The 25,239-nt window shown below is 39.0% G+C and overlaps 2 protein-coding genes across 2 annotated transcripts in view; one reads left to right on the plus strand and one right to left on the minus strand.

The window, feature by feature from the left end:
• Window positions 1-11,400, minus strand: part of TOP6BL (TOP6B like initiator of meiotic double strand breaks) — a 33,893-nt gene extending 22,493 nt beyond the window's left edge. The window contains exons 1-4 of the mRNA XM_070950735.1: window positions 11,356-11,400; window positions 4,652-4,796; window positions 3,621-3,674; window positions 1,566-1,666 (exon numbers count right to left, since the gene is read on the minus strand). Coding sequence (XP_070806836.1) covers window positions 1,566-1,666; window positions 3,621-3,674; window positions 4,652-4,796; window positions 11,356-11,400 — 345 coding nt within the window. The remainder of the gene's footprint in view (window positions 1-1,565; window positions 1,667-3,620; window positions 3,675-4,651; window positions 4,797-11,355) is intronic.
• A 3,527-nt stretch (window positions 11,401-14,927) lies between these two features.
• LOC139321828 (acylphosphatase-2-like) lies at window positions 14,928-24,346 on the plus strand. Its single transcript, XM_070950736.1, has 4 exons — window positions 14,928-15,132; window positions 16,968-16,984; window positions 18,765-18,874; window positions 23,821-24,346. The coding sequence occupies exons 1-4, from the start codon at window positions 15,078-15,080 to the stop codon at window positions 23,933-23,935; spliced, it is 297 nt and encodes a 98-aa protein (XP_070806837.1). The 5' UTR covers window positions 14,928-15,077; the 3' UTR covers window positions 23,936-24,346.
• The last annotated feature ends 893 nt before the right edge of the window (window positions 24,347-25,239 follow it).

Below are 25,239 nucleotides of genomic sequence, written 5' to 3' on the forward strand. Positions count from 1 at the left end.
ATGGAAAGTCGGGGCCCAAATTTTGTAAGTTGAGGGCTACCTATAGTAATGACCGTAGAGAGGGCTATGCTAAATGAGGATATTGGTTTAGCTTTATCTTGTTACAGCAATAACAAAGTCAAATGGATTGTAGATTTGTGAGATAGATAGATAGCTAGAGAGAGAGAGAGAGAGATGAGAGAGAGAGAGAGAGAGAGACAGATAGATAGATATAGATAAATGATAGATAGATGATATATAGAGATAGATAGTTAGATGATAGATAGATGATAGAAAGGTAGATGAGAGAGACAGACAGACAGATAGATAGATATATAGATGATAGATAAAGATAGATAGATAGATGACAAAGAGATATAGAGATATACATAGATAGATGATATAGAGATAGATAGAGATAAATGATAGAGATAGATAGATAGATGATAGATAAGTAGATAGAGAGATAGAGAGGTAGATAATAGAGTGATAGACAGATAGATAGATAGATATAGATAGATAGATGATAGAGAGAGATGATAGAGAGAGAGAGAGAGAGAGATGATAGATAGAAAGATGATAGATAGGTATGTAGGTAGATAGATATAGATGATAGATAGAGAGACAGAGATAGATAGATTTTATATATATATATATATATATATATATATATATAGAGAGAGAGAGAGAGAGAGAGAGAGAGAGAGAGAGAGAGAGAGAGAGAGGGAGAGAGAGAGAGAGAGATGATAAAGAGATAGAGAGATATAGATATAGATAGATAGATGATAGATAGATAGATAGATAGATAGATAGATAGATAGATAGATAGATATTGCAATCTTTCCCCTGTTCACAACCCAGATTTCATCAGTGATGAAAGTGATGTCCACAACCATTTTGGAACAGATTCTAGTTCTGTAGTTTGAACAACTGCTCAACTCAACCATTCTTCTGAAACGAAATCAGGGATCACCAGAAAGAACAGCTGCAGTTGTTGTTTTTCTCCGAAAACTGGCACTGGGAAAGGAATGAAGGTTTTGATTCTAGAACAGCTTCCTCAGATGTTTGGAGGATGCTGAGAACAGATCATCCAGGCGAAGAGAACAGACGTTAAACCATATTATTTTCTGGATCAAGCCCAACATGGCATTATGGATGTAATTTGACTTTTTAAAAAAACCACACTAATGATGGGGAAGAGGGCTGAAAATTATCAGGATCAGAGAGCAAACTAAGACCCGCCTTTATTTACCAGCTGTGAAGCTAATATCTGCTTCTACCAGAAGTTCAGCTTTTCCACAGTGCGGCCCTGATGACCGCGCGTGCACGCACACATGTGACATTTCCGTGTGACCTTTTCGGCACTTTTCGGTGCCGAAAAGATTCACCATCACTGGAATAGCTTGTTTCCTGAAGTTGCTGATGCTTCATCACTGGAGGTTTTCAAGAAGAGAAGAGACAAGCATTTGACTGCGATGGGATAAAGCTCTCTGCCTTGAGAAGGGGTTTTCACTAGAAGACCTCCGAGGACTGAGGTCCTTTTCAGCCCTGTGAGTGTAATAAGGCTGATTGTGGTATAGGCTAACCTGAAAGGAAAGCTGAAAAGGCATGGTAGGCAGAGATTCATGAGGACATCCGCTTCCAGGCAGGACACCACTCTGGCAGAAAGGCAGTAAGCTTTCTATTTCTGTGGAAGGAAAAAAATTTAGTGCTAGGAGACAAACACTGCAAGACAAGCAAGGAATTCCTGCTCTCCAAACAACAGGCTTGAATATTTAAGATTCCCTTCCATCAGTTGATACAAGAAAACAAGCTGCAATCAAGGAGGGTTATATCAGCCTTTTAATATACAAGCAGTCGACTTACTATTATTTGTTTAGTGAAGGGGTTGACCTTACAATGGCACCGAAACAAGTGATGTATGACTGCTCCTTGCACTTATGACCATCACAGCATCCCCACGATCATGTGATCAAAATTTGGGCGCTTGGCAACCGGCGTGTATTTATTTCCCAGCTGGCTTACACAAGCAAGGTCAATGGGAGGAAGATGGATTCGCTTAACAATCATAAGACTCACTTAAAAACTGCAGTGATGTGCTTAACAACATGGCAGTAAAGGTCATAAATTCGGGTGCAATTCACGTTAACCAACCACCCTGCTTAACAACAGAAAATCTGGGCTGGATTAGCTTGTGATCTGATCCACCAAAAGCACTTTTATAATCTCAAATAGTATTAATGATTTGAGCCAATTATGGTTCTAAGTCAAGGACTACCTGTATATATACACAGAAAAAAACACATGCACACATAAATGTTTGTTTAAATGTATTAGATGCCCAACTCCAAAAAAATTAATCAACAGGTATTAATCAGCCATGTTGCATTTTCAAATTGATATTCTGAAAAATGCCTGTAGAGAATCAGAAGGAAACTTGGAGCACCTTTTCTGACTAACAAATTTTATCATAAGGCATAAGCTTTCATGAGGTGAGCTACAGCTTGGACCTTTATTAAAATTTGTTGAAAAGATCTACCAGATTCCTCCTGATTTGGGGCTAACATAGAATGACCTGCCTCTCCTTCTACAATGTCTACAGTGCAGCTTAAACATTCATATCCATTCAAAATTCTCAGAACCCATCTATTCCTATATTGCACAGCGTATTGTATTGTATTGTATTGTATTGTATTGTATTGTATTGTATTGTATTGTATTGGTGTTCTATTCTATTCTATTCTATTCTATTCTATTCTATTCTATTCTATTCTATTCTATTCTATTCTATTCTATTCTATTCTATTCTATTCTATGTATCCTTTCTTTTATGTACATTGAGAGCATATGCACCAAGACAAATTCCTTGTGTGTCCAATCTCACTTGGCCAATGAAAAAATTATATTGTACTGTATTGTACTGTATTGTATTGTATTGTATTGTATTGTATTGTATTGTATTGTATTGTATTGTATTGTATTGTATTGTATTCTATTCTATTCTATTCTATTCTATTCTATTCTATTCTATTCTATTCTATTCTATGAGCCGCGGTGGCGCAGTGGTTAGAATGGAATCCTGCAGGCTACTTCTGCTGACTGCCGGCTGACTGCAATTTGGCAGTTTAAATCTCACCAGGCTCAAAGTTGACTCAGCCTTCCATCCTTCTGAGGTGGGTGAAATGAGGACCCAAAATTGTTGGAGGCAATATGCTGACTATGTAAACTGCTTAGAGAGCATTGTAAAGCGGTATGTAAGTCCAAGTGCTATTGCTATTGTTATTGCATTGCATCTCTTTTCAATGTATGTAAGTAAAAAAGGAAGTAAAACAAAAATTAATTAGCTCCCAATCTTCTTGTTTTAAAAGATTATCAATTTCTTTAATACATCAGAGCTCTTATTCCAATTTTTGAGGGCAACCTCATTATGAAGAAACAACTCAAATGCAACAGAATCTCTTCAGGATGACTCAGGAAATATTCAGAAGTTGGGTGAATTCACATATCTATTAAAGTTATAAAAAGATTTGTTTTGTTCTGGGGAACCTGGTGAAAATGTACCAGTGGCGGTGAGAACTGAATGTTGGGCTGGATTAGCTTAAAAACCACTTTTTAAATCTCAAATAAGGTTAAATATTTACCTTTGAATGTTAGATCACTGGGGAGTTTGTGGCATAAATCACCTTTTGCAGCAACTGCATGGAACAAATAAAAGAACTGCTGTTATTAATTTTGTTTAAGTTTGTGGCAAGGCTAAATTTGAGCTCTATTATTTGTGCTCAACCCATTGTAGGGACATAAACTTACACCTTAAGTATACTTTTTGGGGATTGCATGTTATATGAATCAGTGGTGGGTTTCAACATTTTTTACTACTGGTTCTGTAGGTGTGGCTTGGTGGGTGTGGCATGGCTTGGTGGGCGTGGCTTGGTGGGTGTGGCAGGAGAAGGATACTGTAAAATCTCCATACCCCACTCCAGGGGAAGGTTACTGCAAAATCCCCATTTCTTCCCGATCAGCTGGGACTCGGGAGGCAGAGAATAGATGGGGCGGGGCCAGTCAGAATTTTTACTACTAGGTTCTCCAAACTACTCAAAATTTCCACTACCGGTTCTCCAGAACTGGTCAGAACCTGCTAAAACCCACCTCTGATATAAATGCAGATAGAACCAGACCTATGATCACAACTGAACCCCAAATTTGCACTGTTAAGTGAGGGGTTTGTAAAGTGAGTTGTGTCTTATGTTATAACCTTTTTTTGCCATGGTTGTTAAGTGAATCATTACAGTTGTTAAATAAATCTCGCTGTTGTTAAGCAAATCTAGGTTCCGCCCCTCCCCGTTGACTTTGTTTGTTAGAAGCTGGCTGGGATGGTTGAAAATGGTGATCATATGATGTAGGGACAGTGCAACCGTCATACATACATGCCAGTTGCCAAATGCCTGAATTCTGATCATGGGGATTCTGCAATGGTCATAAGTGTGAAAAAAGGTCACAAGACAACTTTGATCAGTGCTGTTGTAACTAAACGAATGATGGTAAGTTGAGGACTACCTATAGATTTAAAATGCCACCTGAAGGGAGGAGGGTCATCCTTGGTTGCTTTGCCTAGTTTCTATTTTCCTGAAAAAATAACTGCCCTGAAAGAAACATAAGTCTGAATTATACTCACTAATTGCAGCACAGTGCGACAGGTCCACACGCTGGGGAGAATCTTGAATGTCCAAAGAAACAACGATTGTTCCTTCCAGCACGGAAGATCTTTCTGACTGTTCCCCCTTTTCACCCTGAAGTTGTATGATTAGAAATTCTAAAATCTGAAAGAAAAGACTTGGTAAATTAGCAGACAAAATTTGTATAGTCTGTCTTGAGAAATAAAAGTGTTCCTTATGTCTTCATTTGAACCTCAAAACTGAAACGATAACTATCTTTGAAATGGGAGGCCTGGTGGTATAAAGCAGACCGGTGATGCTAGAAATTGAACAATAAGCAAAGGCATCAATTTTGCTGGTGTTTGCTGACCCTTCCCGTAGCATTTTTCAATGTTCCAATCGTAAATCAACTCTACAATTTTGGATTTCTTGAACCACTTTTTCTCCTTTTACCATTGTGATTCCATTTTGGGTAGTATACCAGCCAACGAGCGAATTTCTAACTAATTTCCCCCAAGTATGGCTTTCTTCTAAAAGATGAGAAAAAACATTGTTATTGTTTAGTTATTTTTTCAATTCAGTCGGTGTCGGGGGTGAAATCCAGCAGGTTCTAACAGGTTCTGGAGAACCGGTAGCGGAAATTTTGAGTAGTTCAGAGAACCGGCAAATACCACCTCTGGCTGGCTCCAGAGTGGGGTGGGAATGGAGATTTTGCAATATCCTTCCCCCAGGAGGGGTGGGAATGGAGATTTTGCAATATCCTTCCCCTGCCACGCCCATCAAGCCACGCCCACAGAACCGGTAGGGAAAAATTTTGGATTTCACCCCTGGTCTGTCTCCATCCAGCTCCTTATTCTTACAGAATTATTACTGAGGGAGGTTTATTAGGTTGGTTGGCTTCCTTAAAACCATTTAATTATAAGGTGCTCTTAATCTTATGTTGTAAAATGGAAAGTGGCAAACCAGGGAAGCGTACCCTATGGAATAAATGTTTCATAAATAACAGGAAATAAAGAATGCTTGAGAAAAACACAATGGCAAAGCACACAGGATGTAACACGTGAGTCAAAATCTCTCCTTGCAATCCTAGCAACGCTATTTTCTGCTTCACAAAAATGTCGCTTCAGGTAGGAAATTATCATAATGCCTAAATGTATTGTTATTCCATGTTTTGATTTCTTTTTAGCAGGAATGAAAGAAAAGGAATGAAAAGACGCTATGGATGCACCCTTAAATTTATTTCATTGGAAAATGGAATGAATGAATGAATGAATGAATGAAAGAAAGAAAGAAAGAAAGAAAGAAAGAAAGAAAGAAAGAAAGAAAGAAAGAAAAATGTAAACGAACTAGATATGTCTTGGAGAAGTTCAATCAGAGATACTTTGTCACTTTTTTCTTCATAGAGTTATTCCTCGACTTACAACTATTCATTTAGCGACTGTTCAAAGTTACGATGGCATTGATAAAAGTGACTTATGACTATCCTCATACTTATGACCATCACAGGGTCGCTCCATTCACATAATCAAAATTTTAGCCCAGCATGGATTTATGATGGTTACAGCACTCCAGGATCATATCATCACCAACAGTTCATTTACTGATGGTTACATCGCTGAAAAAATTGACATGACCAGTTTTTTTCACACCTACAGCTGTTGACGCATCCCCATGATCATGTGATCAAAATTCAAACACTTGGCAACTGACTCACATTTATGACGGTTGAAGTGTTCCAGGATCATGCAATCACCTTTTTGTGACCTTCTGACAAGCAAAGTCAATGGGTAAACCACATTCATTTTAAGAACCGTGTAATTAACTTAACATTTGTGACAAGGAAGGTCGTAAAATGGGCCAAAACTCACTTAACAAATATCTTGCTTAGCAACATAAATTTTGGGCTCAGTTGTGGTCGAGGACTATTTGTACACTAATGTATATGGTAATTTATTGATTCGATTTATATGCCGCCCTTTTCTGGAGACTCAGGAATTATCTTTCTTAATTTTAATTGTTAAAATTAAGAAAGATACAGCTGTACAGCTGGTCTGGAATCCATGTCCTCAATACCTCTTATTATTCCTGACTATTATTATTCATAATAGATTGATGAGAGGTGTAGCTCCAGAGTATGAAGAGATTTTGGTCTCCAATCTTTGTTATGTTTAAAGGAATCAATATCTCATATCAATTTACCTCTACTTTATCTGTGGAGCCTTTTTAAACTAAGTTAGGACATTGACCTACTAATTCTAGTACTGTATTTGTATGGCTGTGATTCTTGGTTCCTTTAGAATTTATGTTAGTTTATTTTTAGCAAAAGTGAACAAGGATCTCAGTCAAACTAACTACAAAGCTTCTTCCTTGTCTTATTTTTTTTTTTAAATCCAGGTTTCTTTCTTCCTTAGGAGGGAGGAATCGGTCTTGTGACATTCTGCGAAGGAATTCCCAGACTGTTTCTATTTTCGTAACTTCTAAGATTTATAAAGAGGTCAAGATGTGGGATAGGCTATTTCACTATTAAAATAAGATGTATGGCACCAAGAACTCTATCTTTACATTATCCAGATGTTTTGAAAGACGTGGAACTGGTTTGGATGCACACACAAAAATAAACACTTTAGTTCCAGATTGCCTGACATGACCAAAGAAGGATAGCCAGTTACAGCTTGCAAATTGCATATCTGGTTTCCTAATGTCTGAACAGGAGAAATAGTCTGCAACTCAGGAGCTATTATCTTCTGTTTGCCTTTGATCAAATAATTAATCAAGAGAAGTAATGTTTAATCAAGAGAAGTAATGTTTTTCTTAACGTGCTTATGCTGGCCATCTGGTTAGACAAGGTGATGGCTTTTTAAAGGAAGAGAAGAATCCATTTGTAGTAAAAAAATACTTTCAGTATGTCAAAATTGGTTACTGAAGCTGATGACCACTGGGGCTGCTTCATATTGTTATTATTATTACTGGCCCATCATACTCCGCGAATTAAAAACTTGGCTATTCGAGTTCCCTGGCCTGGACTGATGGGGTTTTTACAGGTTTTAACTGTATTTGTTTAATTAGGCATTTTAACTTGCATTGGATTGTGGTTTTATTGTTGTGAGCCGCCCTGAGTTGGAGATAGGACGGCATATAAGCCCAATAAAATAAATAAATAAATAAATAAATAAATAAATAAATACTGAACCAACCACTCCAGAATGAATTGAAAACACAAGGGCTATAATCAGCTAGTTTGGTCTAATAAAGTATCAGGCTAGAAAGCAGGAGACAATGAGTTCAAGTCCTGCCATAGCTATGAAAGCCGGCTGGGTGGTTTTGGACAATCACCTTCTCTCTCAGCCGTACCCACCTTACAGGGTTGTTGTTGGGGGGGGTAAAGTGTATTGGATATGTTCTCCACCTTGAGTTATTTGTAAAAACAATAAAGGCGGGAACAAATTATATACACACTAATTTATATTACTAATTGGTACTAGTCCTTCACTTATGACCACAATTGGGACAGGAATGTCCATTTCTAGAGGATAAGGTTGTTACGTGACTTATCATGTGGCCATATCCGATTTAACCACCTTTTTCTGCTGCTGTGGTTAAGTGAATCCAAGACGCAACTGGACTGCCTTCTTATTCTTCGAAGACGTTTTGTTTCTCAAACAAGAAGCTTCTTCAGATCCGACTGGATGGTTGGGAATGGAATTCCTTGCAGACAATTGGAGGTTTGTCCTTGTCCACTTGAAGGTTTGTCCGTGTCCCTAGGGTAACCTGAGTAGTGCTAATTGGTGTTGAGCCTTCTTGGAACTACTGAAACTATTCAGGTGACCACGAGGGCACAGATAAACCTCCAAGTAGCCTCAATGAGTCTTTAAAAAGGATGCAAATGACCAGTTGTCTGCAAGGAATATAAATCCATTCCCCACCATTCAGTCAGATCTGAGGAAGCTTCTTGGATGAGAAGCGAAACGTCTTCAAAGAAAAACAAGAAAGTCCAGTTGCCTCTCGAAAAATCACCTTTGGGACAACCACGACCTGGATGACTGAGAATCTCCATTAATATTAAGTGAATCCAGCTTCTCCCCTGTTGACTTTGCTTGTTGGAAACTGTCTGGGAAGGTTGCAACGATTGTAAATACATACCAGTTGCCAAGTGCCCAAATCACAATTATATGACTGTGGGTACGATGTGATAGTCGTAAATTCGAGAACCGGTCTTAAATCCTTTTTCTCAGCGCTGTCGTAATCTAGAATAATCACTAAGCAAATAGTCAGAAGTTGAGGACTGTTAACAAGCCAGCTGCAAAATAAATCTTATCACATCATACATCGATATAAACTTTGCTATAAAAAAATAAGCAATGCACTACAAGCAGACTTTGTAATTAAGCCGGGCAAATAAGAAGAAAAATAGAATAAAATAGAATTGTTAATTAACAGTTCTGTGGCCCAAGAGGTAAATTATATTTTTACTTAACATAATGGCGTACAAATAGTGTGTGTTTCCACAACATTCTGAATCACAAAATTATGCATTTATTTATTTATTATTATTAATTTTGTCACATTTCTATCTTTATCCACATTATCCTTGCTGAACCCAGGTAATATGTACTTGTGAAATTACACTGGTGGCCAATTATTCTTTTGTAGAAATCTAGACCGGATCCAGCACCAAACTGGACCACATATTTGCCACCGTGAGTTTTAAATCCATAGGAGTGATATTAGATTGTGATCCATTTGGATTATTTATAGAATACCTGCCAAGGTAATTTATTTTTTGATAAATTTTTGTTAGGGGAAGCATTGACCTACTTCAAATGCTACCACAGAGGTACCTGGCTCAATATCTAGGTTAGTTGGCTAAAATTCAAACAAAAAGTTCAATTTCAAACATAGCACAAACTCTTGCTTAAAACAAGCCAAGTTTCCAAAGCTAAGGGGGGCAAAAGGCAAAGTGTGATGTTCATTCTGGGGTTTGTTAACTAGTTTACAAGTATGTGCATGAGTATCATGGATGTGTGTACGTGTGTGTACATGTTTAAATGTGTTATTGTATGTTGGCATGTGTGTGAATATATATATTTGTACCTATACATGAGTGTGATATATATAAGTATGTATAAAGATAAGATGACCTATATTGTCACTTTTTTCCGTGAACCCACTGGCACACAATAAAAAATGAAATTCTGATGCCTGTTCTCAAAAGAAAAATAAATAACCATAGACATAACATGCATGCACACATATATATGCTATATATATACATACACATATACACACACACACATATATACACATATATTACATATCAGTGGTGGGTTGCCCCCGGTTCGGACTGGTTCTATAGAACCAGTAGTAAAACCGTCAGGAGGCTCCGCCCACCAACCCTGACATCATCAGGATGCTTCTGCGCATGCATAGAAGAGTGTGTGCGTGCATGAGTGAAGCAAGCGCGCGTGCACGGCCCCGTTGCAAACCGGTAGTAAAAATAAGTAGAACCCACCCGTTACATATGTATATGAATCACAGTCCATTTTAAATACCTAGCAGAAAAAAGTCTTGAATATATTACAAGTATGTATATATTACATCAGTGGTGAGTTACTACCGCTTCGCCCTAGATCGGGCAAACTGGTAGCGGCAGCGGGAGGCTCTGCCCACCCGCCCGGATGCTTCTGCGCAGTGAAGGGTTGCCCCCGGTTCGCACTGGTTCTATAGAACCGGTAGTAAAACCAGTGGGAGGCTCCGCCCACCGACCCCGACATCATCAAAATGCTTCTGCGCATGCGCAGAAGCTTCTGTGCATGTGCAAAAGAGCATGCGTGCGCCCGGGGTGGGTTCTACTTACCTTTACTACAGGTTTGCAACGGGGCTGTGCGTGCGCTTGCTTTGCTTGCACGCTCTTCTGGTGACGTTGGAGTTGGTGGGCAGAGCCTCCCGCCGGTTTTACTACCAGTTCAATAGAACTGGTGCGAACCGGGGGCAACCCATCACTGGCGTGCGCGCGAGTGAAACAAGCGCATGCGTACGGCCCCGATGTGAAGTAGTAGTAAAGGTAAGTAGAACCCACCCCTGCTTCTGCACATACACCCACGAGCGAACCGGTAGCAACCAATTTTGAAACCCACTACTGTGTTACATGCATATTATATGTGTGGTACATGATAAACACGTATCTGTGTATGTGTAATATGTATGTGTGTGTATATGTGTGTGTGTGTGTGTTTTCTTATTCTTCGTAGGATTTATGTGTGTTTTTCTTTTAGCCAGGTTTTTCCTCCGTAACCAAAGTTTTTCTGCAGCCCTTGGTTACGTAGGAAAAACCTGGCTAAAAGAAAAACATATATGTGTGTGTGTATACAAGATAACCTTTATTGTCACGTTTTTTTCCGTGAACCCACTGGCACACATTAAAAAATGAAATTCTGAGGCCCGCTCTCAAAAAGAAAAATAAATGACCATAGACATAACACGCACACACACACATATATGTTACATACAATTACACACACACACTCGTGTGCATGTCGGTGGGTGCGTATATGTGAGTCAGAGGGCACCTTATGTGTAATTTTTATATATAAAAATTTTATATATAAAAATCCATATGTGGTATAGGTATATGTGTGTGTATGTGTGTGTGTCAGTGTGTCTAAAAACAGGCATATATATGTGTCACTAATATCTGTGTGCGCGCGCCCCCGCCACCCTCACAGGCGCGCGCGCGCACCATCCGCACGCCCGAGGCCGCCTTCCCCTTCATGGCTCGCTTTCCTTTTTCCCGCCCAGCTCCGCCTCGGGGTACGCGCGCGCGCCCCCGCGCCCCCTCCCCTTCGCCTCCCGTCCTCTCTTAGCGCGCCCCGCCTGCCCCTAGGGGTGGGCGCGCGCGCGCTCCCGTCTTCCCGCCAAATCTCGCATCGCTTCCCTCAGTCGGAGTCTTCCAGTTCCTCCATTTTTTTCTCCCCCTTCCTTCCGCCCCCCTCTTCCCACGCCATTCCTCAAGGGTAAAATAACAGCAGTAATAATAATCATAATAATAATAATGGAGTTACCGGGAATGGTGACAGCCAGGCCCCTCTTTTTTTACCCACTGTATTCCTTACTTTTTATTATCATTATTATTTGTTATGGGCTTCTCTGAAGCTGCCCCGTTTCTGGAAAGGCTCAGGCTGAGGGAAAATTAGCTTTAGACAAACCCTCGACATAGACATAGACCTCACCAGGCAGCTATTCTGAGGGAGGAGGCATAACATTTATGAATAGAATTAGAATTAGAAAAAATAGAATAGAATATAAACAATATAGGAATAGAATAGAATATAGAGTAAAATATAGAATAGAATGGAATGTAGAGTAGGAGAGAAGAGTAGAATATAGAATAAAGTATAGAATAGAATATAGAGTAAAAAAAAAGAATAGCAAAGAACAATAGAATAGAATAAGGAATATAGAATACAATATAGGAATAAAATATAGAGTAAAATATAGAATGGAATATAGAGTAGAATTAAGAATAGAATGTAAAGAAAAAAATAATAGAAAAGAATAGAACAATAGAATAGAAAAGAGCAATAGAATAAGGAATATAGAATACAATATAGAATACAATATAGGAATAGAATATAGAGTAAAATATAGAATGGAATATAGAGTAGAATAAAATAGAAGAATAGAATATAGAGTAAAATATAGAATAGAATATAGAGTAAAATGAATAATAGAACAACAAGATAGAATATAGAGAGAACAGAACAGAACAGAACAGAATAGAATAGCTTTATTGGCCAAATGTGATTAGACACAAAGAATTTGACACTGGTTGTCAGTACACCAGTGCAGTTATATCTTACCTATCTTACCACAGGGCAAAATCCCTCCCTGGGGAAGCCCACAGCCCCATCAGAACCTGGGGATCTTTAGAGGGGTTCAGAAGGGGGATCATTTCCATCTTGGGGAGGAAAGGGCACACGAGGACAGAGGCCATGACTGAGAAGGCCCATTCCTGCCTCCAGTCAGGTAGCATTGCTTGATTAAGAGGTCCTGAAATGTGCCAATTCTGATGGCACAACATGGGCAAATGCCACAGGGCACAGACCATAACCCTCAAATTACCAGGCCCTGGGCCATGGACGGCTTTATAGGGGGCAAGCAACACTTTCCATTGCACCCCAAATTAAGTAAATCACTGTGGTTGTTAACATTGGGGATTGCATGTGTGTGTGTGTGTTTATATTTCATATTTCTTAACTGCCATTCTCTTTCACTCCCTCATGTTATATAAATACAGGTAGACTCGACTTACAATGACAGTTGGGACCAGAATTTCCATTTCTAAGCAAGGTAGTTCTTAAGTGAGTCATGCTGAAATGTACAACCTTTCATGTCATGGTTGCTAAGTGAATCATTGCAGTTATTAAGTGAATCAATGCTTGTTAAGCAAAATCTGGCTTCCTCTATAGGTTTTGCTTCTCAGAAGCTGTCCGGGAAAGTCACAAAGGGTGGATGACATGACTCCAGAATGCTGCAATTGTGGTAAACACCTGGCAGTTGCCAGGTGCCTGGATGTTGATCATGTGACCATGGGGATGCTGCAATGGTCATACATGTGAGGACCAAATGATGCAAAGATTTATTTTGCTCATTCTGATGCTGTTAATTTAGCATTATGCTTTAAGAAAGAAACCAATACACTAGTAAAGCATACAAAAAGTGAGAATGGAAACCAGAACAATTACTTCCATTACCAAGCTAGCAAATAGACCAGGGATGTCAAATTGGCAGCCCGCAGGCCGGATGCATCACATGCAGGCCATGACCACCCCAGCTACGCAAAGGAAAAATCATCGTGAAACATCACAAGATGGCTGCGAGTTTTGACACGCATGAACTAGACTAATAAGTTCCTTTAAGAAAAAAATACTTTTCACACTAATAGCTTTATAATTTACTGGTATATTTATTTTAATTCACTAGAAATTAAAATGCATCTAAATAGGCCTTTTGAAACTTGTCTGTACTATAGGTTGTCCTCATCTTATGTTTAGCGACCATTCTAAGTTACAACAGCACTGAAAAAAATTTACTTAGTACAGGTCCTCGCACTTATGACTGCCACAGCATCCCCACAGATTCATGAACAATTTGGGTGCTTACAACAGTTGCCACATCCTGGGGTCATGTGATCCCCACTTCCAAACAGTTAGGTTCTGCTGTTTTGCATTACCAGTCCAACCTTATGGTGATTTATTTTTACTTTTTTAAAATTCTTACCATTCAAAAAAAGCTATGATGAATTTAAAAATTGTGCCATATTTATTTATTTAATCACATTTGTATCACTATTCATCTCAAATAGTGACTCTAATGTACCCATTTAAAGATATTACTGATACCGGTATAATTGACCTCTGGCCATAAGATTTCTTAAAATTTTAGGTCAACAAACCTGCATGGTATAAAGCTCATCAGAAATGTACCTGCAGTATCAGAGCAATAGAATTATTAAAACGTGACCTAAAATGCCTGAACAGGGGAAAAAGAGACAACCCATTGATCTAACATCAACACACGGAATAGGAGGAAATGCATCTTATTTCAAACTCTCAGGAACAGATCCTGAATCTCTCTTTAATCTGACATTTTGAGTTGGCAGTTCTCAGTGCGAGGCCCACGCATGTTCATGGGGGCTGAGATTGGCACAGTTCTTTAACAAATGCGTGCACATTTTGTTTTTGTTGAATGTACCCTGGGCTGTATACCATGTAACTAAAAGAATGCCTGCAACTATTTATCCTTCTCCCTCTTATAAATTCTTATGCTTACAGAAAATAGGAAGATGGAAAGGAAGAATCGGAGAAATAGCCTTGCTGGCATTAGTTAAAAAAAAAAAATTAAAAATTAAAAATCTCATTCCTAGATCTTGTATAAAATATTAGACATGGAGGTGCCCTTTTCCAGCCCATAGATCTAGCAATCAGTTGCTAAAATGTAAGATGAGAGCAAGTTTCCTTACAGTTATGAATCTGAATCAGCTTTTTGCTGTCTCCCTACAAAAGTTCCTTCCTATACAGCTATTATGAGGATGGGTTTAGAAAGAGGAAATTGGCTTGCCTTGATCCATCTAGACTAGCATTGATACAGAGTGATAATCATCCTCCAGGGTTTCTGCCAGGAGGCTCCCCAGCCCTGTTTGGAGATATTGGAAATGTCTTTCTGCATACAAAGTAGATGATTTAGCACACAGTTAACTATGGCTGAATAACAAAAACACATTTCTTCCTTGTTCCAGGTGGGCCACACAGTGCTTTCCATCCTACTGCTGAATTTAGTAACATAGTCTGGTCAAACTGCAGTGTAAAGCAGATCAGATAGCACACATACATACCCCCCTCTCAGTCTCTTTGGAAGCTGCTGTCAGCTCCCCGTGACTTGGACCGGACAATGGCTTCTTCCGAGCTCTGGGCAATCGACTATGAGATTTATGGGGAAGTCCAAGGTGAGTCTAGATTTTATTTCCTCCCTTTGGTATTATTCTTGCTACAGGATTTTTGTATACCGATACGGTTGCTTGGCTTTCCAGCGGATTGCTCTGCAAATAGTACAGTCCTTGAAATAGGATGCCTGCAGTCTGCTTCTCCAACTGCAGAATCTTGCTTCAGTTCTAATTGCAGTAAGATAGCCTGGGATTGCTTGAAAAGCTATCTGCAAAGACTCTAAAAGGAACTTAATTTAAGCCGGTACACAAGGGAAATGTGTAAAGAAGTTAATTGGGAGCATTAACTTAATTTAGTGATGAATCTACGTATCATAGTGCAGAGAATAAGAAGCTGTTTCTCTGCAGTACTGAGATCTGGGCCATTTCAGGGAGGGAGGCTGAGCATCTTTGATTCAACCCTCTTTTAAATTGAACATACGCAGCCCCACATATCTATTTTAAAAATAACATGATGTGTGACATTCAAGAAGTCATATAGCTTCAGCTGCCATTCTCCAGAAATGAGGAATCAAAAGAGGGCAGAACTCTTCTGAGATTTATGCTGTATTGTGGGATTGGGTTCTTTCTTGGGGGGTGGGGGAGAGGGCTGTTCTTAGGAATTAGAATCTGTGATGTTTGCTTTTGAGGGATTTCTACTTGCCTTTTAAAGTTCAGATAAGGGATTGTTTCCCAATTCTATATCCAGAGTCACTTCACGATTGAGGCAGAATATAAATTAGTAAAAAGATAAACAAATGTAACATAATAGGCCAGTAAAAGCTCTTATCTGCAATTCTTGGCTATTTGTTGGCTCGTGGTAATGCTACAGAATGTTCAATTGTTATTGTAAAAATCCAACATTTTATTTATTCAATTTTTATTATTCTAGTTGTCTGTAATAGAAAATTTATCAAGAATATAGTTTCTATAATGGCAATGAAGGGGAAAAGGTAAAGGAATTTCACAGGAGACAAACAGTTCTGTGGGCTGTTTGTAGAAAAAAAATTAGAAAGCAAGATCTTTTGGTGGGCTGAAGACCACAGTTATGTTGAGCTGAGTTCTGGGTTATTTATCCACAATATTAAAAGAGAGCCAACACACAGCCTGCTTTACCTCTTTACCTATGAGCAGGCAAACAAATCAGGTAGGGGTGGTTTAGTAAAATGTTTAATCTGGATTAGGGTTTATTATATCTAAACAAACCAGGATTGTAAATGAGTTTGTAAACTCCACAGTGCTGGATCCTGCAAGATTGGAAAGCAAGAATTTCTTTCTTCTGCCATACATGAACCTTTGATGCAGTAAAAAAAAAAGAAAGGTTTATTCACATAAGCACAGTCATGGTTTCAAGAAATGATTCAAAGAAAGCTGTAATTCAGTTGGATCAGTTGTGCCTATGTTATCTTAAGATGGTGATGTCTTAAGACAGTCTGCATCTTGGTACCCTCAAGATGTGCGATAACCTCCACTGATCCCATACTCGTGAAGGGTTGTGGCGGGCCATCTGGACAGCAATAGATTGGAAAAGATTTCTATTAAAAAATGGAGCATCTTAAATGATGGACTTAATTTTAAGAATATTAAAAGTTCTTAAAAATTTAGGGAGATATTCAGAAAGCCCAGCAAAACAGAAAGATTGGAATCTTTGCTTTAAATATTTTAATTACCAACCATTGGGCAATCTTGTGAATGGTTTTATTGGTGCTTTAATTTTCTGTTGTGGGACACTCCGGTTTATAATCCTTACTGGAAGAGCCCAACAGTTCAATTATGACACTTGCTTTAGGAGTACAGTAGATATTTGTTTACTAATGTGTAGCTATAATGATATCTACTGTATCTCTTCTCTTTTCTAGGTGTCTTCTTTAGAAAGGTAAGTTGTATCTTTTCTAATATATTACTAGATAACTCATGACCCATTGGGTCATCACTTCAGAGATATTGCCTTCAAAAATAGCAGAGCTTCTAATGTACTGGACTTAAAAATTCAGGGAGATATTGAGAGAGATATCTGCCCTAAAAATAGTCCATGTTGAACTGTATAGTAGAGTCAAACATGACGAGTTGATCACAAGACATGCTTTATGACATTTTGTATTATGTCATAAAATGCTTTATGGTACTCTTATGTCATAAAATGTTTTATAAAATTTGCCAAATTTGTACTTCATGGGTATTATGGGTGCCAGATTTTGGATGCATTCTGTAAGTTAGCCCATTTGAGGTACCTTGGTTCAAAAATTGGGCTCCTATGATATACTGTTTTGCCCAGTTAAAGGTTACATACAGACAAAGAAGAGAGTTTTAGATGTATAGATATAGATGTATATCATGGCAAAATGAGGGAAGGTGTGTTTCTGTTTTAACTACAGTACTGCGTTTTCTAAGAGTTGCAAATACCATACCATGCACCATATAAAGAAAACCATTGTTGTTCAAGTATAATCCTCGAGCCTACACTCCTGGATATTAGAGCAGGGTTGGAATCATGGGAGCAACAGCAGAGAAGCTGCTCATATCAGCTATCAACAGAGGTTGGGGATTTGGAAGCAAGATCAGGATGAAAGGAACAAGACAGGCTGAACATATAAACAGCAAGCCCATATGCAGATAACACTGAATAATCTCAGTGAAAGTCTGAGACATTTACATACGTCTTGGCATCAGTTGGGTGCTTATCTGCATCTTTAAAATATCTGCTGGAAAATTTAAATTTAAAGAAATTGTTATTGCAGCTGGTTTTGGTCTCGAAAGCCTCAAGTACAGGTTTCCTGCTCAAATCCAAGCAAGCCAATTTGAATTCTGTATCTCAGAAAATGTAGGCAATCCTTGGGAAAATATAGCAAAGCTCTGGGATGAAAATTGGGCTATTGTTGCTAAGCTGCCTTTCTCCAGTTCTTTCATTCCCTTAACACCCGAAAGCATTGCCTGTCTGAAATAGTCATCTCTGATCAGACATAACTGATGGAGCTTTGATATAACCTTGAAAACCAGCATTTCTCAATAAAGGCAGTTTCCATACTTACCTGCAGTCATCAAATGGAGAAATATCAAGCAATGTATATAGGTAGTCCTTGACTTATGACCACAATTGAGCCCAAACTTTCTGTTGCCAATGCAGTTGTTAAATTAGTAATACGGATGTTAAGTGAACCCAGCTTCCCTGTTGACCTTTGTCAGAAGGTCACAAAAAGTGATCACATGACCCTGGGACACTGCAACCGTCATAAATATGAGTCGATCGTAAGTCACTTTTTTTCACTGCTGTTGTAACTTTGAACAGTCACTAAACGAACTGTTGTAAGTTGAGGACCACCCAGTGGTGAAATCCAAATTTTTTTTACTACTGGTTCTGTGGGCGTGGCTAGGTGGGTGTGGCTTGGTGGGCGTGGCAGGGGAAGGATACTGCAAAATCCCCATTCCCTCCCCACTCCTGGGGGAAGGATATTGCAAAATCTCCATTCCCACCCACTCTGGGGCCAGCCAGAGGTGATATTTGCCAGTTCTCCGAACTACTCAAAATTTCCACTACCGGTTCTCCAGAACCTGTCAGAACCTGCTGGATTTCACCCCTGGGACCACCTGTACATAACTTCAGAATATCTTGGGAAATTTCCTGATGATGATCTCTGTTTGTTTTCTCCTCCTGTTAGTACACCGAAGAGCAAGGGAGGAAACTAGGACTGGTTGGCTGGGTGAAGAATACAGCCAGTGGGACTGTGACTGGACAGGTGCAGGGCCCAAAGGAGAAAGTGGAGATTATGTAAGTAAGGAAACCTGGCTCCTTCAGTTTGGAATGGTTTGCTGAAACAAGTGGGGTGATTACTGCCTGACCCTAAAAAAATAAAGGTGTATGGTGATACCCCACCTTCTTGGCCTTCTGGAAGGTCCTTAAAATGTGGCTCTGATGGTTATGGCTATACTGGAGGTGGTTGAAGGGGTAAAAGAGAAGACTGCACCCTTGTATTGTTTATCATTGGTTTTTAGTCTGTTTTTAATTCTTACTAATTTGTTTTGATATTTATCCTGTTTATTATTTGGTAAGCTGCCCAGAGTCACTTCAACAGTGAGAGGGGTGGCACATAAATTAAATCAATAAATCAATAAAATGGTGATGGGGCTGCTTAATTGTCTCAGAAGGGATCGTTTGGAAATGGGGGAAAAGGACTTCACATGACTCCTGAAATTGCCAGGGCTGAGGACCAATTTTGGAATTTGAATGTTTTTCAAAATTCAGTATAGGTAGTCTTCGACTTAATGACCACAACTGAGTCCAAAATATATGTTGCTAAGTGAGAAATTTGTTAAATGAATTTTGCCCCATTTTACAATTTTTCTTGCCACATTTGTTATGTGAATCACAATTAATAACGTTGTGTTGTGTAGTGAATCTGGCTTCCCCTTTGACTCTGCTTGTCAGAAGGTCAGAAAAGATGATCACATGCAACCGTCATAAATATGAACCAGTTATCAAGCATCTAAATGTAAATCATGTGACCATGGGGATGCTGCGATGGTTATAAATGTGAAAAAAGGTCATAAGTCCCTTTTTTCAGTGCCATTGTAATTTTGAACGGTTACTAAATGAACTGTTTTAAGTCGAGGACTACATGTACAACTCATCAGGACTGAAGTTGGATTTTTTTTTTTTTATTTTTTTTTTTGCTGCACTTGCTGGGCAAAGATAGAATACCTTTGGTGATAAAGAAGTTCCATCACAGGCCTTAATTGTCGACTTTCCGAGCTAGTACTAGACTGTTGCTGTTAACCAAACTTCTAAGCAACTACTACTGCAGTAATCCACAGGGTGCTGAGTACAATGTAAAGTTATTTATGTTCCCCTCTTGATCAGAGTTTGTTCTATTGTTATTTTAAAATTAAAATCTCCAAGTTAAGGCATAAGGCTAGTGTACTACCCTGTTTTCCCCAAAATAAGACATTCCCCTGATAATAAGCCCAATCGGGCTTTTGAGCGCATGACAATAAGGCCAAGCGCTTATGTCAGGGTTCAAAAAAATACAAGACAGGGCCTTATTTTTGGGGAAACACGGTATTTCCAACCATTCTTGTTCTTGCTCCTGAAAGAGAAAATTCAAAAGCCCCATTCTGATTAGGTTCATCAGCATCAATCAACTTTGTATCTTAGACTTGTGTGTCATGATTACTTTTGTATATATCCTTTAACAAGAGGTGTATTTCTTACGGATTGTCACATGTGGTTTGAAACCTGTGAGGGGGACCATGGCACTTGATCTTTCTGAATGGCCTTCTGGTTCTCTTGTGGAGAAAAAGAAACCACAGGTATTCTTCAACTTACAACTGTAGCAATTTTTCAAAGTTAGAAAGGCACTGAAAAATTGACTTAAGATTAGTCCTCTGACTTATGACTGTTGCAACATCCCTATGATCACTTGATCAAAATTTGAGCGCTTGGCAACTTGCATGTATTTGCAACAGTTGCGGTGTCCTGGGGGTCTTGTGCTTGCCATCTGCAACTTTCTCAGCCAGTTTCTGACGCCCAAAATTAATGGTGGAAGTTGGATTTACTTAATGACCGCATGATTCATGTAGGAGATGTCCATGTTGAGCCCAAGAGAGGGGTCAAATACGTCATCAGTCTTGAGTCCCTTCAGGCCTACCTTGAATTCCATTGACACTTACCTATTGCCAACCTGCTTTGACCGTTAGTAGTCCAGATTCTGATAGAGACCTTTCGCATAAAATTAACCTGTATATTCATCCGAACTGCCGGGACGCTGCATTTCCTGTGCTTGATAATTCATTCAACAACTGCAGTGCTTCACTTAATAACTGTGGCAGAAAAGGATGCAAAATCGGGTGCTGCTCACTTAACAACCCCCCTTAACAACAGAAATTCTGATCCCAATTGTGGTCATAAATTGAGGACTACCTGTAGTAGAAATGAGAGCCTATTATCACAATTGTGATCTGAAGATAACTCCCTATCAGCAATTTATAAGGATTCTTTCCCTTCCACCCAGCCTCCACTGAGAATGCCTATGTAGGGTGCCTCCAGAGGGAATTGACACCCTTAAATCTAGGACTTGGGTCAGCATGCAATTAGAGAACTGGTCCAGAAGGAGATGAAGAAAATTGCTTTATGAATTTTTGAGCCACAGTAGAGGTGATTCTGTGTGGGGGTGTATGGAAGGAAAGCAAGAGCAAGTGAGCAAAAGCAGGGTCTGAGCTTAGGGTGACCCGCAGGCTTTGTGTTGTGTTGGTGTAACAACTTCTGCAACAGTGCTTTGTCACCTTTAGAAAGATGACAGCCAGAGGCAATTACTATAGCAACCAGATCTTCTATCACCTTGAAGAAAGAGAGAGCATGAACGGGGGAAAAAATATCTGGGACGGTTGCCATAGCAACCTGCCTCTACATATTGTCTACCTTCATGTCTCAGGGGGGAGGGGGAAATTGGGGCCATTTCCATAGCAACCACACTACTCCATCCCTGGCTTTGAGGAACCAGGGATAAATAGGAAGGAGATAATCCATAGCAACGCTATTCCTCAATGCACATTCTTCTTCCCCCCCTACCCTTTTCTCCTCCCAAGTCAGTGCAGGATAAAAAAGCAAAGGTGTAAAACCACCCATGTGACTCTCAATGTTCTTTTGCAATTAAGTATTGGGTGGGAATAAATAGGCAGCATTTCAGTTTTTGAAATGGAATACCAGCTGGGCAAATGTATTGTGTGTGGGCAGTGTGCAGAAAGTTGTTTTCTTATGTTACGTGGGAAAACTCATTCATAGGTTCTTTATATAACATAATCTTTAGAACTTTTCTTTAGATCACAGGCGTGGACTGCTGATATCAATAGGGTGCTTTTATATTTTTTTGTTTAAAAATCAAAGAGTTATATCCATTTCACTTTTGATGGTTGCAGCTCACATACACCCAGGTATTGGGCATGGCCTTCCAGCTGATCACTGTGCTTGCCTTTCCCTCTGTTGCTGCCAAATTGCAAATGTAAATTATTGTAAAATACATGGGGAGCGGTCATGGTGACTGTATTTAATTTGATTTTAATTAAATGTAAATTAAAACACATTTAGATTGTGTTTTGCCCCTTTAATGTACAGAACCCAGCATGCAAGGAAAGGTGGGGTTTGCATGTTATGCATAAAATCTTAAAATGTTAAAAGCATAATTGCTATGCACACCCAACAAATAAATCACATTCTAGCTTAGTGTGATGACCTCATTCATGCAAGCCAATAGCTGGGTTCCTACAATATTAAATTATGCAATTCAATTTTATCCTGGTCTGGCATGTTGTATGAATAAAGCGAAAAAGCAACTGTCAGCCCAGAAAACAATCTAAAAACTAGCAATGTTACAGTGATGAAAGGGTTTTATGATAAGATATCACACTTGATCTTAGTCAGAGGGCTGAAGTTTTTTGTGTGGAATACATCTACTTTATAAGACAATTAGTTTATTAGTCCATGTCAGTATTTGCTTAGTCTGTAAAATGTTACAAGATATTGGTTTTGCTGCCACAAACAAATTCAGAACTCTTGGAGAAGTTATTTTAAATTGAATAAGCCTGTTTTTTTTCCTATTTCAATGATTATATTTAGTGCTAAATGTAGCATATGTTTTCTTTTGTTCTCAAAATGAGATTACAGAGACAAAGTAATCAGGTAACAAAGGAGCAAGTTACTCAATGACATTCAGTTGATTTCATGGCTCCAATTTATTTATTTAATTAATTTAAAAGACTTGTGTGAGCGCCCATCTTAAAAAATCTGGGTGGCTCACAATATAGGTTTGAATTTGAGTTTTATTCTAACAGTTATGTTCTTTTTTTTGGTTCAGGTTATAAAATGATAAGTATAGGTAGTCCCCTGGAGTAGTCTTTCTACTTCTAAGCATCGCAGTGTCCCTGCAGTCACATGATCAAAGGTTGTGCACTTGACAACTGATGCTGTCATGTATTTATGAAGGTCTCCTGGGGTCATGCAATCCCCATTTGCAACTTTCCCAGCTGTCATCTGACAAGCAAAGTTAATGGGGGAAGCTGGATTCACTTAATGACTTCAGCAAAAAAGGCCATAAAACTGGGCACAACTCTTTTACCTGCATCATTTACTGATGGAATTCCAGTCCCAATTGTGGTTATAAATTGAGAACTATCTGTAAATGTTAGGCATCTGTTCTACCACTGTATGTTCCAAAATCATCCAAAAATATCAGAAAAACGTTTTTAATATAGATAAGCGTAATCCCTTAATTCTCCCTAAAGATGAGGTAATGTACACATTTGAACTTATATTTGGAGGCCAATGTTAAAACAATCTGTAAAAGGCTATGAGATCTCGTTTTTCCAATTGTGTAGGAATTTATCCCATTAGAGTTATTTAAATCTTCACAAATGAAAGCATATTTAAATAATCTCCCCACTTTTTTCCTTCTGCAACATTATTTATGTCTTCAACTTAATTGGAGCCATTTGTTCTGCTGGTAACTTTTGGCAGTATGCTTACTTCCTTTCAATGATTCATGGTGAATCTGTAATAAAACGTCTAATAAATATGGGCCTTGCCTTCCAACAAATGTGCACATTGCACCTGATGGCTTTTTGGGTCTATGAATAGACATATTCCTATTCTGGCTATGTGCAAGGTAAAACAGGAGAAGAAGGAACTGCGCTGTTAATGTTTGCTTCTCCTTCTCCCCCGCCCAGGAAGAACTGGCTACGCAGCGTCGGAAGCCCCATGTCTCGCATTGATCAGGCCGTGTTCTCAAATGAGAGGCAGATTACCGTTCTGGAGTTCCAGTCCTTCACCACCAAATATTAAAGGCCGTTGGCTGGTCCAGATGGGATATGGCTATGTCTAAGTACTACGCGGGCTTCTCTACTCTAAAGGAAGTATCACCTTCGCTCTCAACAAGAAGGTTGCTACTGACATTAGTGTATGCTTTAGACCTATGGCACTTCCAGGACTCTTGACTCTTCCATGCTGCTAGTGAACTGGAAAGCACCTAAACATCTGCTGAAACAACACATCTGCTGTTCTTTTCCCCCCTTTTCTTATAATTTGTGAAAAGGTAGTAAGGGAAAGAACTAAAGGTGGAAGGAAATATGTTCTCCTAAATCTTTTCTTTCCCAATATGTTCATGAACATGTCTTTTAAGCAAACATATAACGAAAAGTTTCCTACTTGCTCCCTGGAAGCATTCTGCGTCTTCTCCTTAACAATAATCCCTAAACCCAGCAAAGACTATTAGCTCATTAAAGATGATCTTTGAAGGAAAGCAAAATTGTCTTTTTTTTTCAGTGGAAACTAGGCAAGCTCAGATATCTGCAGCAGCTTTTTGGAGAAGAAAAATAGTATTTGTTTCTGGAGAAGCTCTATGAACACCGGAGGACGGAGGTAGGAAGATTGAGAGAAGCAATAATATACTACTGGTAACATCAGCGGCAGCTCTTATGGCTCAGCTGCATCATGTATTTCAATAATTAATGTGGGTTTCTCTTTCTCTGCTGCAATCGAGATACAGAGATTGTCCATTTGTGAAAGTGTTCTGATTATTATCTGTCTACTTTCCCAGGCTACAAAAGAGGCTTTTCCTCTTTTATAAGTCAGAATATCTCTGTGCTAAAAGTATAAATTCTAGAACATGGAACAGGGAAGAAACAAAAGAAGAAATAACACAACACTCAAACTTATTAGCAGAAAATTTGATCCAGCGAAGTAGTTTCTTCTTCTCACCAGCTGTTTGTTGAGTTATTCCTACTCCTTGTTCTTGCCCAATCTTTTGTGGTCTTCAGCATTATGGATGAAACAACAGATTTTCTGGTTTGGAGAGAAACCTTTGAAGCTGCCAAGACTGTGAACATGACAGGCAAATGGAATGCCAAGTGTTCTTTGAAGTCTGGAGATGGGGTGTGGGTGTAGTTCTTACTGTAGGGTTTTAAAGCAGAGAGGGCTGGATGTTTTGGGATGGGAGGGGTGTTAAATTCATATAACGGTGCTTTCTGCAAAGGCTCATCCCTTGTCCCAACCTTCTAGCTCAAATGTTCATGCGTAATATTGTTTATATTGGATGCTTTCACCACCATTCTTTTAACTGTAGTTGGTTTTCCTTGAAGGAAATAGCC

Source organism: Pituophis catenifer, unplaced genomic scaffold (assembly GCF_029215685.1).
Source record: "Pituophis catenifer annectens isolate HBS135680 unplaced genomic scaffold, rPitCat1.0.hap2 SCAF_10, whole genome shotgun sequence".
Lineage (NCBI taxonomy): Eukaryota > Metazoa > Chordata > Lepidosauria > Squamata > Colubridae > Pituophis > Pituophis catenifer.

Coding starts and splice junctions, on each gene's coding strand:
- LOC139321828 (XM_070950736.1), top strand. CDS start 15,078: ATGGCTTCTTCCGAGCTCTGGGCAATCGACTATGAGATTTATGGGGAA. Junction 18,875..23,820: donor AAGGAGAAAGTGGAGATTAT/GTAAGTAAGGAA, acceptor TCCCCCGCCCAG/GAAGAACTGGCTACGCAGCG.